Source organism: Megascapheus bottae, chromosome 36 (genome assembly GCF_031878675.1).
Source record: "Megascapheus bottae isolate mThoBot1 chromosome 36, mThoBot2.hap1, whole genome shotgun sequence".
Classification (NCBI taxonomy): domain Eukaryota; kingdom Metazoa; phylum Chordata; class Mammalia; order Rodentia; family Geomyidae; genus Megascapheus; species Megascapheus bottae.
The window spans coordinates 5,379,070-5,397,564 of NC_143544.1; the positions used below are offsets into that span (position 1 = coordinate 5,379,070).

Consider the following 18,495-nt stretch of genomic DNA (forward strand, 5'->3'; position numbering starts at 1 on the left):
CAATGTTTTAATGTAAGAACATTACTGTTACTCATAATGGTTTGAATTTTAAAGAAAAGACTCTTAGTGATAGTAACTTGCATGTCAACAATTATATATCATGGGCCAACAAGTTTGGCCTAGTGGTAAGAGTGCTTGCCTAGCATGCACAAAGACCTGGATTCGAATCCTTGGTACCACATACATAGAGAAAACAGGAAGCGGAGCTGTGGCTCTAGTGGTAGAGCTCTGGCCTTGAGAAAGCCCAACGACAGTGCTCAGGCCCTGACTTTAAGCCCCAGGACCGACCAAAAAAAAAAAAAAAGATAAAGAGTCTAGTTAGTTCTAAAATACTACTGGACATGATAATCTATACAGGACTCTGGGCATTCATACACACACTAAGGAGGATGACTTTAGGAGAGGAACCCAAAGGTGTAACTCCTGAATGTTTAAAATACTGTTTATCAAAATAAATTCCAGCCAGTCTGAGGATCACAGTTCAAAACCAGCCCAGGCACTAAAGTCCATGAGACTCTTATCTCCAAGTAACCACCAGAAAACCAGAAGTGGTGCTGTGGCTCAACGTGGTAGAAAGCACTAGCCTTGATCTGAAGAGCTTAGGGACAGCACCCAGGCCCAGAGTTCAATCCCCATGACTGACCAAAAAAAAAAAAAAGGAAACAAAGTCCAGGAAATGGAAACATGGGTTTGTTTTTTGTTGTTGTTACTGGTTGTGGCGGTTTTACTTTTTTTCTTCTTTTTTCTTTTTAGAATGGAGCTGTGGAGGGAGGTCACAGTAAGGGAGGAAAGAGGGATGAACAAATGCAGTCATTCAGTGTGTACTACGTGGAAAATTAAGTAATTTGTGGCCAGGAACAGGATGGGTAAACTGGGGGAAAGAAAAGGAAGGGGTGACATTGCCCAAAAAAGAAACATACTCATTACCTGACTTAGGAAATGGAAACCTCTCTTTAAAACACAACAATAATAATAATAATGAAATAATTTTTAAATGATATGCTATGCATCTAGGCATCAGGAGGCTGAAGTCTGATCATAGATCAAAGACAAATGGGACAGAAAAGTCTGTGAGAATGTTCCCACATACACCCTCTCCTTGGTTGGTCATGGGGCTTGAACTCAGAGCCCAAGCACTATCCCTGAGCTCTTTTGTAAGCTCAAGGTTAGCATTCTGCCATATTGAACCACAATGCCATTTTTGTTTTTTGAGTGACTAGCTGGCTTTGAACTGTGATCCTCAGATGTTAGCCCCTGATTAGCTAGGATGCCTGGTGTGAGACTTATCCCCAACTACTAGAAAGCCAGAAGTGGAGCATTAGCTTTGAGTTCCAAAGCTCAGGGAAAGTTCTCATGCCTTGGGTTTATGCCCTAATACTGACGCGCGCGCACGCGCACACATACACACACACCCACTTAACAGAAAGGAACTGTGCTGTGTGTGCGTGTAACTTTTAAATGGAAATTGTAGTTATCAGTTAATTTGAAAGCCATTTAAAATGGCTTTCTTATGTCTATATGAATAATTCCTGGAGTTAGCCAGCCGCAGGGGACAGCTACTCTGCAACCCACTTGTGGGCGTCGGTAGTAGCTGTTGATGGCTCCGTGTAGGTTGTGAATAGCAGCGATTCGTTTTAGCAGATCTGTAGTCAGTCAGGCGTTGTAGGTCTTGGGTCTTCCTTTTTCTTTTCCTTTTTTAAAAAACATTGTGCTTGTACTGTTGTTGGACTGAAGGCCTCACACCCCTGCTTGCTTTTGTTGCTCACAGCTGATACTGTACCACTTGGGCCATGCTTCCAGCTCAGTACTTTTGTTCATTAGATTATGTTTCTTAGATGTTTGAGCCCAGGCTGGCTTCAAACTATGATTAAAAGCATAAGTAGTCAGGCACGATGGCTCAAGCCTGTAATCCTAGCTACTCAGGAGGCCAAGATCTGAGGATTGTGGTTCAAAGCCAGCCCGGGCACTAAAGTTCATGAGACTTTTATCTCCAATTAACCACCAGAAAACTGGAAGTGGTGAAGTAGTGCTATGGCTCAAGGAGTAGGGCAGTGACCTTGAGCAGAAGTGCTCAGGGACAATGCCCAGGCCCAGAGTTGAAGTCCCACAACAACAACAACAAAAAGCATGAGCCACTAGTGCCCAGCAAAATATGGTATTGCTTGAGCAGGTTCAATAGGGAGAGAGCCTGCTGTAATGCTGAGTAGGAAGTAGTTTTTCCCCCAGTCCTGGAGCTTTTTCAAGGCTAGAGCTCTACCACTTGAGCCACAGCACTACTTCTGACTTTTTCTACGTCTGTGGTACCGAGGAATGAAGCCCAGGTCTTCGTGCAAGCTAGGCAAGCACTCTACCACTAGTCCATGAACCCAGCCCAGGAAGTATGTTTTTCTTACTTAACTGTGTTAGATGGTACATGCCTGAAATCCCAGTACTAAAGATCTTGACAGTCTTCTAGGATAATGTGGGTTATATATTGAGACACTGTCTCAAGAAACAATTGCTTAGGGGATTGCATTGTAGCTTTATTAATAATAGCTTAGTTTACTAGGTGTCATCTCTGCTAATCCCAGAGTTGTATATGCAGGTTGGCAGGAAGAAGGGCCTGGTTAGGAAACTACAAGAAGGCTCTTCTTTCATCTCAGAGATGCCTGCTGACCACAATCAATCAATTAGCCACTCCCTGGAACTGACTTCTTAGAAAAGTCAAGATTAAGGATAATACATACTAGTTTTTATTTAGTAATCTGTATTCCTTTTCTTCAACAGCTTTTTTGTGCTTTACTTCCCAAAAGAGTATATGGATAATATTCTTTCAGCCTACCTCCATGATGGTTTTGTTTTAATGTTTTATGATGTATATGCAAGGTCTTTTATAAGATTTTATTTGCTTCTTAATTTTATAATCATGTGTGAGCTTCTTCCCTTTACTTATCATTTTTGCCTATCTGTTTGTTTGTTATTCTAGCCATCCTGGGGTCTCCAGCTAGTGGAATACAAAATACAATTGGTTCTGTTGGGACAGGGCAACAGAATGCTACTTCTTTAAGTAACCCAAACCCCATAGACCCCAGCTCCATGCAGCGGGCCTATGCTGCTCTTGGACTCCCCTACATGAACCAGCCCCAGACGCAGCTGCAGCCTCAGGTTCCTGGCCAGCAACCAGCACAGCCTCCAGCCCACCAGCAGATGAGGACTCTCAACCCCTTGGGTAGGTGGAAGTGCACCCAAGAATTCCTTTTGACCATCTACATTGGAAGAATGACAGCTCTTACTGGAACCCAAGGCTGTTTTTAGTTCTAGTTTTTACTTCAAAGTCAGTAACAACCTAAGGAAAAACTTAAATGTCCAATAAAAGAAGATGCCCAAGCTTGTAGAAAGAACAGGGTGAAGCAGTGTTTAGCTGCTGCTGTGCTGCTTCTGTCTAGGCAGTTTTCATAAAGGACATCCATGTGGCTCAGAATGTAAAATATCACTAGGTAGAATTAGGCTGTGCTATAATTGGTAGACTGTTAAATAGACTGTTTATTTGATCAGGAATTGATAGTATCTGCTGGTTCGTGGCATGTCCTGATTTTGGTTCACCCACCATCACAAGTAGCTGGTTTGATTCAAACTTGTCAGCAATAGGACTGTAAAAAAAAAAAAAAAAAACCTTCCAATGAAGTGGCACTGTGGCTCGGGGTAAGGGAGTAGCCTTGAGCTGAAGAGTTCAGGGACAATGCCCAGGCCCAGAGTTCAAGCCCCATGACCAACAAAAACAAAAAAACACAAAAAACCTTCCAATGTCACACCTTCTAATAGATGACATGTCCTCTTCTCACACCAGACCATTCTTTGCAAGCCTCTGACCATTTATTCACACATCTCCACAAATTTTTACATTCTTGTATATTGTTTTAACCTGTTTCTGTGAGTTGACAGTCTTTGATGCCTCAGGTTTACACTGTGTTGAGCGATAGTACTGTCTGTAAAGTCAGGGCAAATAATGCTCTTGCCTACCGTGCACAAGGCCCTGAGTCCAGTCCCAGCTCTTCCAACAAAACACCTTGAAATGAAAATTAACATCATGGAAAACAACTGCCTAGTAACTGTCAAAATACTTGGTGCTGGGCACAGGGGCTCACACCTGTAATTCTAGCTACTCAGGAGGCTGGGATCTGAGGATCACGGTTCAAAGCCAGCCCGGGCACTAAAAAGTCTGTGAGACTCTTATTAACCACTAGAAAACTGGACATGGTGCTGTAGCTCAATGGGTATGATGGTAGCCTTGAGCTGAAGAGCTCAGGGACAGCGCCCAAGCATAGAATTCAAGTCCCACCAACTGACCAAAAATAATAATAATAATACTTGTCAAGAGAATGGGTTAGATCTCTAAAACTAGCCAAGTTCTGTCTGACTCTGCCCCTGTTGATAGAATAATTTGGGACAATACTATTAACTTCTTTTTACTTTAATACAAAGATTGTAGACTAGTTGCCTTCTGAATGTATATACATATATCTATATATCTAGCTATATATTTTTTTTCAATAGCATTGACTTTCATTCATTCATGTTAAATCACCTAAAATAATATCTGCTGTATTTAAATGCTCATTGATGTAAAGGACTGAACAAATCCATCCATGGATGACCAATATCTCATGGGTTAAGTCACTTTAAACACAGCCTCATGACAACTCCCATAACAACAGTACTTTATTTTGTAAATTGTGACCCTGCTATAACTCGCCCCCCACCGCTCAATTTATACATGATAAAGTTTTAGATAGGGCATGCACCTGGAAAATAATTAAGTTCCAGATGTTCCAGAACTGCTGGTCCCAAGTCCATTTAGGGCTGCCAGTATCATGTGCAGCATATTAAAGCTACACTATTTAAATCACATATTAAATCTGCACAGGTCATGTTAAAGAAGGTAAGAGCATTTACACTTTAACTGAACGTGTCAAAACATTCACTCTTTGAACTTATCATTATGTTTTGATGTCAGACAATGAAGCAAATCCAAACAGTATATACAAAAAACAGGTTTCTGTTTACAAAACATTGTGTCCCGTACTGATTCATCTAGGCAGCTATCTTATTGATCTATACAACTTTATTGGAGAAAAATCAGTTACTAGCAGAGCTATTAGTTGACCACTCATCCATTAACACATTGTATCATTTATTAAAAATAGTGCATCGGGGCTAAAAATGTGGCATAGTGGTAGAATGCTTGCCTAGCATGTATGAAGCCCTGGATTTGATTCCTCGGTAACACATAATCAGAAAAGGGGCCAAGTGCAGTGGGTCACCTAGCTACACTGGAGGCTCAGATCTGAGGATCAAGGTTCAAAGCCAGCACAAAAGGACCTGAGATTTTTATCTCCAATTAACCTAGAGAAAATGGGAAGTGGGGCTTGGGGACAAGGCCCAGGCCCAGGCCCAGGGCTAGGGTGGTAGCCTTGAGCTGAAGAGCTCAGGGACAGCACCCAGGCTGAGTTCACGTCCCGTGGCCCACAAAAAAAAAAAGAAAGAAAAGAAAAAGAAAAGCGTGGAAGTGGCTCAGTGGCTCAGTTGGTCGAATGTTAACCTTGAGCAGAGAGGCTCAGGGACAGATCCCAGGCCCTGGGTTCAAGCAGGAATATCTTCTGTTGGAAGATAAATGAAATATAAAGTGTTTGAGACCCTATCTCGGAATACAAAGGGTATTTGAGTTTGAATTTTCATTCTCTGTAGAAGAAGAACAGGTCATTCCTTTATTGACATGCATAAATTACACCACATTTTCTCTTCTGCTGATGCTCTAAATTCAGTACAAATTCTCCAGCCATGTAAGTTATGAGCATAAAGTATATCGTATGGCCTTACATCTCTAACAGTGGAAGGCTTAAACAAGAGTGGATGCTGTGAGAATGTTGTTTTCCTTTGATGTGACAACTGAGCATCCATCTCCTTCTCTCTCAGACGGTTTCTTCAGCAAGTTAGAGTAGTGAGGAATGTTTGCTAGTCTCCTAATCAACTTCAGAATAAAGATAATTGGCCACATGATACACGTGCTCCATTAAAAAAAAATTAATCCTGGACAACTGTTTCTTTTAACTACTTTAGTCTCTAAAACCAGCTCTTGTCCAAAACTGGAAGAACTTAAATCTTTTCAGATTAACATGTACATACATGGAGGGAAGTATAGAAAATATAAAATTAACAAAACAAAACAGATGAAGTCTGATAGGGGAACAGCAGGATAAGAAATCAAAAGAGGACCAGTAATTTAAAGTTTATTCCAGCCATAATGCAAGTTATACTGTCTTAAAGGTAGTATCACACGGCATATTTCTGAGTCCATTCTCGAGGTATTCTCTGTTTTATAGATCTATGCAATCTCTGCCACTACGGGGTCATTGTGTAGAAGTAAACAAATGGATAAGAGAACTTTTGAAATAGTTAAAACAGGAGACCACTGTGATCTCAGAATATCAAGACAAATGCTACCATTACTGTTAAAATTTGGAGGACAAATTCCTGTTATAAATACACTCTTAGGGGGCCGGGAGTTTGGCCTAGTGGTTAAAGTGCTTGCCTAGCATGCACGAAGACCCGGGTTCGATTCCTCGGTACCACATACATACAGAAAAGCCGGAGTGTTGCGGTGGCTCAAGTGGTAGAGCCCTAGCCTTGAGAAAGTCCAAGGACAGTGGTCAGGCCCTGAGCTCAAGCCCAGGACTGGCAATAAATAAATAAATAAATACATACATACATACATACATACATACATACTCTTAGGTGGTTTGAAGGGGTAGTCAGTAGGAAAATGAATTGTCAAAGAGTATGCCACCCTGATATGCACTATAATTAGGTCCCATGTTGTGGATTGCCTGTGAAACTTGTCTTCCCCATCTGTACCTGCAGAACATTGTGCTGGAGGGTCACAGCTAAGTCTGTACTTTTTACCTGGCTCTTTGCTATCTCAGTGTGTACTCAAAGTGTCCAGCCAAAACTCTCTATTATTCAGGCAGCTGAGGAAAGGCTGCATCTTTGTTTCTCATACCAGTTCTGCCAGACACAGGCACACTCCTGCCAGACACAGGCCTACTCTATCTCCCAATATGCTCCTACCTGTGGCCAGGCAGCCATGACCACTGCCACCATCATTATCCATCCATCCATCCATCCATCTGTCCATGCATCTTTCAGTCATGGGGCTTGAATTCTGGGCCTGGGCACTGTCCCTGAACTCTTCAGATCAAAGCTAGTGCTCTATTACTTTGAGCCACAGCACCAATTCTGGTTTTCTGGTAGTTAATTGGAGATAAGAGTCTCATGGACTTTCTTGCCTGGGCTGGCGTTGAACCTGGATCCTCAGATCTCAACCTCCTGAGTAGCTAACATTACAGGTGTAAGCCACCAGTGTCCAGCTCTTCATTTTTATTCTACTTTTTTTGTGATTGTTCTTTTATGATACATAAACAAAAATAAAAATGAACGCAAATGTATGCGGCAGGTTAGCCTCGCTGGCTAGGTTTTGATGTTGATGAAGCAGAATCAATTTTGGACATTACAAATAAGCTGTTTATAATTTTCTGTACAGCAGTTGAATAAACTTAAGGTTCCAGTAGCCTCCAGATCATGCTTTATTATTATTATTTTTTTTTTTTTTTTTTTTTTTTGCCAGTCCTGGGCTTGAGCTCGGGGCCTGAGCACTGTCCTTGGACTTTCTCAAGGCTAGAGCTGTTACCGCTTGAGCCTCAGCACCATTTCCGGCTTTTGTTTCTATGTATGTGGTACCGAGGAATCGAACCTGGGTCATTGTGCATGCTAGGCAAGCACTCTACCACTAGGCCAAACTCCTGGCCCCATGCTTTATTTTTTGTCACAAAGTATAGTGAGAAGGAGTCAACAATGGAATTTGAATTGAGTTACTGAAGATTCAGTTCAAAAAGTCCCTGTCATACTTTTTGTATTTTTTTTTATTACTGTACCCCATATGAATTGCTTATTTATGTGGTGATTTGTTTGTGTCCTATAGGAAGTATGAAGTATATATTAATTAATTGACTTTTTCTTTGTCTTCAAAGGAAACAACCCAATGAACATTCCGGCAGGGGGAATAACGACAGATCAGCAGCCGCCAAACCTGATTTCAGAACCAGCTCTTCCAACTTCCTTGGGGGCTTCCAAGTAAGATTAAGGTTTCAGTCAGTTCTTGCCTGAGGGATAGGTGGGCATGAGAACAGACAAGGACCACAATCATTTGGGTCTTTTGTCAGTGCTTGGCAGAAAAGGGTTTCAGAAAAGAATGTCAATTTTCTCCTTAAAAATTATGAATACAGGGGTCAGAGGCATGGCTCACTGAGTAGAACACTACCCAGTGAGCAGAAGCACAGTTACGGAGTTTTGAATCCCAGCCTTGGGCCTCCCCACCCACCCAGGCAAATTGTGTGTGTGCTATAATCAGGGAGTTGAGATTTGAGGATCAAGGTTCAAAGCCAGCCTGGGCAGACAAATCAAGAGTCTTATCTCCAGTTAACCAACAAAAAGTTGGAAGTGACGGTATGGGTCCAGGAGTAAGGTTGCCAGCCTTGAGTGAGAATACCAAACGAGAGTGTGAGGCCAAGCATCAGTAACGGAAGCCAATAGTCGACAGGATAAACACGGTTTGAATTTTTATTTCTGTTAACTTAAACTTTTTAAGTTACGTATCGTTGAAGAAGAGAGCTTTATTTGCGTGTGTTACAGTCACTTGAATAGCTGGATAAAGTGTCCTTCTTTTTGCCCCCCTCAGCCCACTGATGAATGATGGCTCAAGCTCTGGTACTATTGGAAGCCTCAGCACGATGCCCACGGCAGCACCTCCTTCCAGCAGCGGGGCTCGCAAGGGCTGGCATGAACATGTTACTCAGGACCTGCGGAGCCATCTAGTGCATAAACTGTGTGTACCACCCTGCCCTCCCCGGTCAGGGATAGAGGGACCCTCGTCAGAAAGCAGCACTCCTGCTAGAGCCTGCGCAAATGGGATTCCCTAGCCTTAGTCCTCCGTGGGTACAGATAGCAGAGAACAGAAGGGCTGGAGCCAGAGCGGAAGCTGAACCTCCGAGCTCCAGGATTAGTTGAAGAGCTTGGCCTTATTCTCTAATTCAAAACGATAGTTGTCGAGACTCCTAAAGACTGGGGGAATTTGACTGCGTATAAATGGCCTCATACAGTTTGTTGCATAGAAAGTTAACTTTTCAAAATAAGCTTTCTCAGTTGAAGGTGATGTTAGTCATATAGATTTCTTGGAGGTTTTTGTCCCTATTTTGATCTTCTTCAAAACAAATACTTTAAACAAGCGTCTAAAATCGTATTTTAAAAATGACCTATACGTGACCAACACACAAAAAAGACTGTGTTGAAGTGTAGGGACTTGGAGAGATTTGGAGTTACCCCAGTTATTCCATCTGGATGATCCTGGTTTTGTTCATTCTCACGTGACCACCTTGAAAGTAGGTTGATAGAGTGTATTATCCTTTCAGTGTCCAAGCCATCTTCCCAACCCCCGACCCCGCAGCTCTGAAGGATCGCCGCATGGAGAACCTGGTTGCCTACGCTAAGAAAGTGGAGGGAGACATGTATGAGTCTGCCAACAGCAGGGTAAGTCAGCAGGAAGGGGTTGAATGTGCTCTAGCGTGGAAGCGTCACTTCTGTCTGGTTTGTTATCCAGAAGTGGGGGAACCTCTGATCTGAAGGACTCCACTTGAAGGGACCCTGACTAGGGAAATGGCCCCGGAAGACGGAAGATCCTTGCACAGCGTTCTTGTTTAACTATTGGAGTCACACTATAGAGGCACAAAGATGCATAAGTCATAGTATGCCTGTGGTATATTTATAGTGGGTGCAGTACTTATAGTCTATTCTTGCCAGTGTCCAGAAATACTCAAGAAAAGGCTTTATGCAGTAAGGTATATAATAGCATATAGGCACTGTTTGATGAGCTTAATATAGTCGTAAGTCCAATGAAGTCACAGTTCAAGGGTACACTGGCATCACTAGGAATTATGGAAAAAAGATCCTTATTAAGTATGTTAAGTGCTTCCTTTTACTTACAGTACTTCAGAAACTGAGATCAGAGGGCTGGGAGTGTGGCCTAGTGGTAGAGTGCTTGCATAGCATGCACGAATCCCTGGATTTTTATTCCTCAGCACCACATACATAAAAGCCAGAAATGGTGCTGTGGCTCCAGTGGTAGAGCTCTAGCTTTGAGAAATCCCAAGGACAGTGCTCAGGCCCTTGAGTTCAAGACCCCTGACTGGCACCAAAAAAAAAAAAAAAAATCATAGAGATCAGATATAGTTCGGTGGTAGACCACCAGCTTAGCTTAGCATGTGTGCAAGCCCGAGTTTGAATCTCAGAAGCAGTGGAAGGAGAAAGGTGGGGTATGGGGTATGGCTCAAGCGATGATATGACGTGCATAGCAAGCACAGGGCATTGGTTGTTAATCAAGACATACAAAACAAATCACTTGTTTTGAACAGTTTTAATTGCCTGATGTTGAATGTTATTGCCTTTTAGGATGAATATTATCATCTATTAGCAGAGAAAATCTATAAAATACAGAAAGAGCTAGAAGAAAAACGGAGGTCGCGTTTACATAAGCAAGGCATCTTGGGTAACCAGCCACCTTTACCAGCCCCCGGGGCTCAGCCTCCTGTAATCCCACCAGCTCAGTCTGTGAGACCTCCAAGTAAGGACTACCTTTCCTTCTTCTGCCGGCCCTTAGCCTGCTTGCCTCTGTGTGTGTGTGTGTGTGTGTACACGCATATGTTTGGGATACGTACCAATATAGAATATAGAATTATGTCCTCCAAAAATCAACACTTGAAAATTGTTTTTATGGTAGTGGCCCGCGGCCTTTCATAGGAAAGCTCCTTAAAGGGTGTGTGTTGGCATCAGAACATGGTGCTTTTGGGTTAGGTTTCCCCTGTAAGTTTAAAGTCCTTCATAGGAAATTCCATGTTGCAAAATCAAAGATCATTTTAAATAACCGGTATTTGCATTTTTTTATTTTCCACTGTAGACGGACCTCTCCCCCTGCCAGTAAATCGCATGCAGGTTTCGCAAGGTATTTTAACTATTTGTTATAGTTTAACTTCCAAAGACCACAACATCCACATTTTCCCCTTCCTCTTTTTGTGTGTATCTGTATCGCCTTTGCCAGTGGGTGGGAGGAACATACTTGTTCTATTCCTGGGACTTAATTAAACTCAGGGCAGAAGCTGTGTCTCTGAGCTTGTCTGTACTTAAGGCTAGCACTCTACCACTTGAGCCACAGCATCATTTCTGGCTTTTTCTGAGTAGTTAATTGGAGATAAAAGTCTCATGGACTTTCCTCCCTGGACAGGTTTTGAACCGTGATCCTCAGATCTCAGCTCCTGAATAACTCCTTTTTGCTAAGCATTCAGTCCTCAGGTAGTGTGAATCTGTTAGACAATATAGGAATGCTCTCCAAAGAGATTAGAAGTAGGGTTGAAAATTTTTTTTAATGAACAAGTGGACATTACCAGAGAAAAAGTTCCGAAAAGCAGCACTGTAAATGAAACAGTGCGTTTCTCAGTGCTCAGAGGAAAGCATAGGAAACTCAGTCCTGTAGTTTGGGGCACTGGTGGGGATGCAGAAGAAGTGCTGTATGGCTCTAGGAATGCCTGGCCTTGAAGTCATGCTGATGCGTGGTGTCATTTCAGGAGACTGTGTGCAGAAACCTGCACCAGGTTGGTAGATGGCAACTATCTGAGCATGCTTTATAGGGTCCTTCTCAGTTTTAGATTCTAGAGTCATTTTTGTTGCGGAATTCAGGGCCAAAGGACATTTGAATGCCTTTAAACTCTTGACAGATTGAGACCTGAACAGTAAGGACATTTCTATGGCATGAGAAGTGAGGTCATGGTGTTATATAGATTCTAAAAGTAAGGTCTGGCTTTAGTGCAATAATAGTTTGGCAGAGAATGGAAGTTGTTGAAAGTTGTAGTGATATTATTCAAACAGACAATAGGATAAACTCAACAGGGTCTTGTTTGGCTGGATTGTAGTTGAGAAATGAAACAACCAAGAAGTCAGAGAAATTGGACCACAACAGGACGAGGCTGCTAGACAGCTGGTTAGTTGCAGATGATTGAAAGTTTTCATTTCTAGGTAAGCACTTACCAGCCTCTCTAGTAAGTGTAGTTCTTTGTGAATGTGGATTTCCTTAGGTGATTTTTCTTAGTACCTGCACATACTTCTCAAGAAGGGAAAATGTATAGGCCTCCTGGGAGGTCTTCTTGAGTCTTTTTAGCCCTTGGTTCTTTGAAGGTAGTCATCGAAGGTAGTACAAGAAATAGAACTGTTCCTGAGAAATTCCTTGAAGGATTCTGTTAGATTGTAGTGTTGGTGTGAATACTAACTTAAACTGTGCTTTGTCTAGAGCACACAGTATACAAGTTTTGTAGAAAGTAAGAACTAAGTAGCCACTGGTGGCTCACACTGGTAATCATAACGACTTAGGAGGCTGAGAGATTTGAGGATCACAGTTTGAAGCAAGCCCTGATAGCTAAGTCCATGAGACTGTTTATTTATCTTCAATAAACAATAAAACAATTTAAAAAAATGGAAGTGGTAGCATGACTCAGGTGGTACAGCACTAGACTAGAGCACAAGAAACGGGGACAGCGCCCATGCCCTGAGTTCAAGCCTCAAGACTGGCACAAAAAATTGAAATCTAACTAGCCACTGTGGTCTGGAGATAATTCTAGCTGATTCATTCTCCACCAGCAGTGTGATGTTTCTGTACATTATCAGAGGCTGAGGACAAGACCCATTGGCTCTTGGGCACTTTTAAGCACTCCCTCCCGATGTGTTTTGACAGAGATTCTAACCATAGTGTAAAACAGCTCTGCAGCTTGGGAATCTCCTGCTCCAGTGGTTGTTGAGGTTGGAAGGACACTGAGATTCTGGCCTTCACAGCATCTCCTTGCTTGCTTTGTACCTTTGGTACCTTGAACGCATCAACTATACTTCATCATGATCTGCCTACATGTCATTTTTCCTACCTTACCTCTCCCAGCCCTATTGTGCAACCCTTGCCACATGGATGTCATTTTCCCTGGAAAGGGAAAAGTCTGTTAGTTCGCCATCTTCTTTGATGAGTTGAGTGGGCTTCTCTCACTGGACTGTCATATGCTTGACTCTGTTCCACCTTACTTAGCAAATACATAATGACTTGTAATTGTTTTCTTGTTGCTTTTCCTGATGAAATGGCACTGTATTTCTAGGGATGAATTCATTTAACCCAATGTCTTTGGGGAATGTCCAGTTGCCACAAGCTCCTCTGGGTCCACGTGCTGCTTCCCCCATGAACCACCCTGTCCAGATGAATAGCATGGCCTCAGTTCCAGGGGTAAGTGCTTCTCCTGTCAGCCCTGTCCCATGAGGAACATTCTCTGTGTAGAGAATGTTCATGGCGGGGGGCAGGGGGGTGCAGGGGGAGGAATTTGACTAGTGGTAGAGTGCTCACCTAGCATGCACAAAGCCCTGGGTACAATTCCTCAGTACCACAGACACAGAAAAAGCTGGAAGTGGTGCTTGAGCAAAAAGTAACCAAGGACAGTGCCCAGGCCCTGAATTTAATCCCAAGGACTGCCCCCCACCCCCTCGCCCCCCAAAAATTTCATGGGTGGCCAGGAGTATGGCCTAGTGGTAGAGTGCTCATCTAGCATGCACGAATCCCTGGGTTCAATTCTCGGTACCACATACACAGAAAAAGCCAGAAGTGATGCTGTGGCTCAAGTAGTAGAGTGCTAGCCCCAGAACTGGCAGAGAGACAGGGGGCTGGGCAGGGAGAGGTTCATGGGCATCTGAGGGTTCTGTGCTACTTGTTCTTTTTGAGTTTTGTTTTGTTTTTTGTTTTTCTTTTGGTTATGGGGCTTGAACTGAGAGCCTGAGAGCTATTCTGAGCTTTTTCACTCAAGGCTAGCACTCTATCACTTTGAGCCATAGTACTACTTCCAGGTTTTTTTGGTGGTTAATTGGATAAAAGAGTTTCATGGGGAACTTGTCCTGCTCAGGCTGGCTTTAAACTGCAATCCTCAGATCTCAGCTTCCTGAGTAGTTAGGATTTCAAGTGTGAGCCACAAGATACCCAGCCTCACTTTTAAAGATATCTGTTACTGCAATAATAAAGGATGATTTGGTTAGTGCTTTTTTAAAAACTGGTATTACAAGCCCATCATAAGGAGAAAGATAATCTTCAGGTGGAGAAGGCAACTGACCTCAGAAGCCAGGCAGAAATTACCTGTCTGTTGACTGTGTTTGCCTTCCTGAGGATGTTTTCAAAACACTTCAGAGGGGCCGGGAGTTTGGCCTAGAGATTAAAGTGCTTGCCTAGCATGCATGAAGACCCAGGTTCGATTCCTTGGCACCACATACATAGAAAAAAGCCGGAAGTGGTGCTGAGGCTCAAGTGGTAGAGCTCTAGCCTTGAGAAAGTCCAAGGACAGTGCTCAGGCCCTGAGCTCAAGACCAGGACTGGCAAAAAAAAAAAAAAAAACAAAAAAAACAAAAACCAGAGAACTGACAAAGGGGATACTTAAACTTTAATTTATAGCATGCTATTTATTGCTGTTCAAAAGACTTTCACAGTTGGTGTATTTGAGAGATTGCTTGAGAAGATATAGGAAAGAGGGTAGGAGCGAGGAGTTAAATGAAGACTGGTCTTCATTTAACTTACATCTCTTTATTTAGTTTATATCTCTTCTCGCTCTGTTCATCAACCATGCCGTGTCGCTGCCGCAGCTCTCCTGATGTTTGTTGTTTCATAGATGGCTATTTCTCCGTCTCGGATGCCGCAGCCTCCGAACATGATGAGTGCACATGCCAACAACATGATGGCCCAGCCACCCACTCAGAACCAGTTTCTGACACAGAACCAGTTCCCATCATCCAGTGGGGCAATGGGTGTGAACAGTGTAAATATGGGGCAGCCGGGGGCCCAGACAGGAGTGTCACAGGTATGTTCACTCTGGGGCGGGGGCAGCAGCTTTTTTGTGGTTTATTACCTAAGTGTATCAGCATTTCTTCATCTTTGTTCTATAATTATTCATCTGTTTGGGATTCTCTTTGGTGGGACTTAATGCAAACAGTGCGTGTGTGTGTCTGTGTGTGTGCGTGTGTGCACGTGCGTGCATCCACATACACCACCTGCCAGTACAGGGGTTTGAACTCAGAGCCTCATGTTCTCCATTTGTTTTTTCACTCAAGGAATGATGTTCCACCATTTGAACTATACCTCCATTCTCAGTTTTTTGCTGATTAATTGGCGATAATCTCAGGGATTATCTACCCAATCTGGCTTCAAACCATGATTATCAAATCTCAACCCCCTGAGTAGCTAGGATTATAACAGGAGCTACTAGTTCCTGGTTTGATTTTACTTTTTAAAATGTTTTTTCTTTAAGTTTTGTACCTTATATTTGGATCTTTGAGGTTTTGATTATTATTGTCTTTGTCCATATTCGTGTGTGTGTGTGTGTGTGTGCGTGCCTGCCTGCCTGCCTGCCTGCCTGCCTGCCTGCCTGTCTGTCTGTCTGTCTGTCTGTCTTCTTGTCCCCCCACCCCAATACTGGGGTTTAAACTCAGGACCTGGCTTTTGTTAGGCAAGTGCACTAGCACTTCATCCATATCCCTATCACTTTGACTTTTTATCAGGTAGAGATTCCGGTTTTGTTGTTTTTTGTTTTTTCCAGTCATGGGGCTTGATCTCAGGTCTTGGGCATTATACTCAAGGCTAGCTCTGTACCTCTTTGAGGTATAGCTTCACTTCTGGTTTTCTGGTAATTAATTGAAGATAATAGAGTTGGGAGTCTCACAGACTTTCCTGCCTGAGCTGGCTTTGAACCATGATCCTCAGATCTTACCCCCTAGAGTGGCTAGGATAACAGGTGAGCCACCAGCACCCTACTTGGGTTTCCAATTTTTTGCCTGAGCCATCCCTGAACCGTGGTTCATAATCATTGGGCTTTTGTGTCTTGCTACTGGTCTCTTATGGCCTAGGAATCATCAAGCTATAGAATCATTAATAAGCTCAGAATTCAGTAAGGGGATTTTTTTTTATTAAAGAATTTATTAACATTGATTTTTACATCATATTTCAAATGATGAGTTTTAACAAGTATTCAAGAAGGGAATCTCTATATATAATCACTGGCACTTAGATTTTAGAACATAATTAAAATTAGGCTTGATGGGTTTGTATGTCATAGATAACCATTAATTTGTATAATAAAAGATGTCAATAGAGTCATAAAAGAGCTCTATTTTTTTTTTCCTTTTTTAACAGTTCTGGGCTTTTGAACTCAGGGCCTTCTTACTAGGCAGGCGCTCTGCCTGAGTAGCTAGGGCTACAGGTGTGAATCACTGTGTCCAGCTTTGAATATGGTTTTAGTTATTAAATTTAAAACTAAACTATTTTTCATTTATTTTATTGCTCTTCCCTTTTACTAATTGTGTACAAAAATCTACATGCGTCTAAAATAGGTCAGATCTTTCCGAAAAGATAAAGTTCATGTGTTAATTTATTAATATGAAAGGTATTGTACTAATTCAAATGAGTGAAAGACAGAAGTAAGCTACCTCAGAGCATGTCAGCTAGCTAGCTAAGTGTTGTCCTCAAGAACTTGCTTATGCAGGCTGACTCCCTCTTTTGAAGATGACTGCCATTTACACTTGTTCAAAGAGTGAGTCCATGTCTTGCTTGGCCCAGCATCAGAACAGTGGGAGTCTCTGGTGGAGGAGCACCACTCATCTGATGGCAGAGATGAAACAGAACATGTCTTCACTTTTTACATAATGAGTCCATTGAACATATTAGATTTAATCACTAAATGCTTAAGTTTTAATTTCCTATAATACTACATTCCTCTGGAACAGAGAATCAGCAAGCCTCCCTCTACTCCTTTTCTTGACAAATGTCTTCTTTGTAGCCCAAGCTATCCTTGAACTTTAGATTCTTCTGCCTCAGTTTCCTGAGTTGCTTGGATTATAGTTCTGTGACACCATTTTTGTAAAAGGCCAGATAGTAAATATTTTCATCTTTCTGGTCTGTAGTCTTAGTTTTCATTTCTGTGGTTGCAGTGCAGAAGTGGCCGCAGGTAACACATAAATGAATGGGTATGGTTGTGTTCAAGTAACAGGCCAGCCTCTAGCCTGGAACAATGATTCCAATTCTTTTTCTTTTTTCTTTTATCAGCCATGGGACTTAGATTCTGGTCCTGGGTGCTGACCCTGAGCTCTTCAGCTCAAGCCTACCACCCTTGAGCCACAGCGCCACTTCTGCTTTTCTAGGGGTTAATTGGAGATAAGAGTCTCATGGGGGGCTGGGAGTTTGGCCTAGTGGTTAAAGTGCTTGCCTAGCATGCATGAAGACCCGGGTTCGATTCCTCGGTAGCACATACATAGAAAAAAGCCGGAAGTGGTGCTGAGGCTCAAGAGCTACAGCTCTAGCTTTGAGAAAGTCCAAGGACAGTGCTCAGGCCCTGAGCTCAAGCCCAGGACTGGCAAAAAAAAAAAAAAAAAAAAAAGAGTCTCATGGACTTTAGTGCCTGGGATGGGGTTGAACCTTGATCATCAGATCTCAGTCTTCTGAGTAACTAGGATTATAGGCATGAGCCACCAGCACCCAACCTCAGATTCTTTTTTTGAGAAATCTAACAATACCTCTGAAACATCTTCTCATTTGAGAAGCACTATACTGAAATATTTTTTGTGCCTTTAATAACTCATTTTTTTTCCTCTTCTTTTTTTGGGTGTGGGCACTGGTCCTGGAGCTTGAACTTAGGGCCTGAGCTCTATTCCTGAGCTGCTTTCTGCTCAAGGCTAGTGCTTCTACCAATAAGCCACAGTGCCACTTTTGGCCTTTTTTCTGAATAGTTTTTTGGAGGTAAGAATCTGGCTCACGCCAATAATCCTAGGAGGCAAAGATCTGATGATTGCAGTTCAAAGCCAATCCCAGGCACAAAAAACCCTGAGACTTTTTTTTTTTTGTATATTTTTTATTGTAATTAATAGAAGGGTTACATTACATTCACCAGATGGAAGGTGCATTACTTCACATACATTGATACCCTTTCTCACATCTTGGTCCCCATTTCCCTCCCCCCAGCCCCCACCCTCATCTTGTTTCCCCCCCTTTCCTATCCAATTTCAAATAACCAAATACGCATATATCCAATATATCAGATAACAGAGTGAAATACTGTAACAATATGAGATAACCAAGGGACAGCAAAAAAGATGAGAGATAACATAGTACATTAAGGACAACAATCACTCATTATATGGCTTTTGTTTCTATATCCTAGAGGTCCTTTATTTTAGCGTCATACTGTATGGCCTTATGTATCTAGGTTTTACTCTATTGCAAATCTCTGCTAGAAGAGTCCAAGGTTGGGGCTGGGAGTTTGGCCTAATGGTAGAGTGCTTGCCTAGCATGCACTAAGACCC

At 42.5% G+C, this 18,495-nt stretch overlaps 1 protein-coding gene and 1 pseudogene across 3 annotated transcripts in view; one reads left to right on the plus strand and one right to left on the minus strand.

The window, feature by feature from the left end:
- The window catches only part of Crebbp (CREB binding lysine acetyltransferase), a 123,612-nt gene that overhangs the window by 63,342 nt on the left and 41,775 nt on the right, over positions 1-18,495 (plus strand). For all 3 annotated transcript variants that reach the window (XM_090324898.1, XM_090324899.1, XM_090324897.1), the window contains 8 exons: positions 2,966-3,208; positions 8,064-8,166; positions 8,771-8,917; positions 9,501-9,618; positions 10,537-10,708; positions 11,042-11,086; positions 13,272-13,396; positions 14,817-15,005. In XM_090324898.1, coding sequence (XP_090181024.1) covers positions 2,966-3,208; positions 8,064-8,166; positions 8,771-8,917; positions 9,501-9,618; positions 10,537-10,708; positions 11,042-11,086; positions 13,272-13,396; positions 14,817-15,005 — 1,142 coding nt within the window. The remainder of the gene's footprint in view (positions 1-2,965; positions 3,209-8,063; positions 8,167-8,770; positions 8,918-9,500; positions 9,619-10,536; positions 10,709-11,041; positions 11,087-13,271; positions 13,397-14,816; positions 15,006-18,495) is intronic.
- On the minus strand, positions 6,310-7,122 carry LOC150042244 (ubiquitin-conjugating enzyme E2 D3-like; annotated as a pseudogene).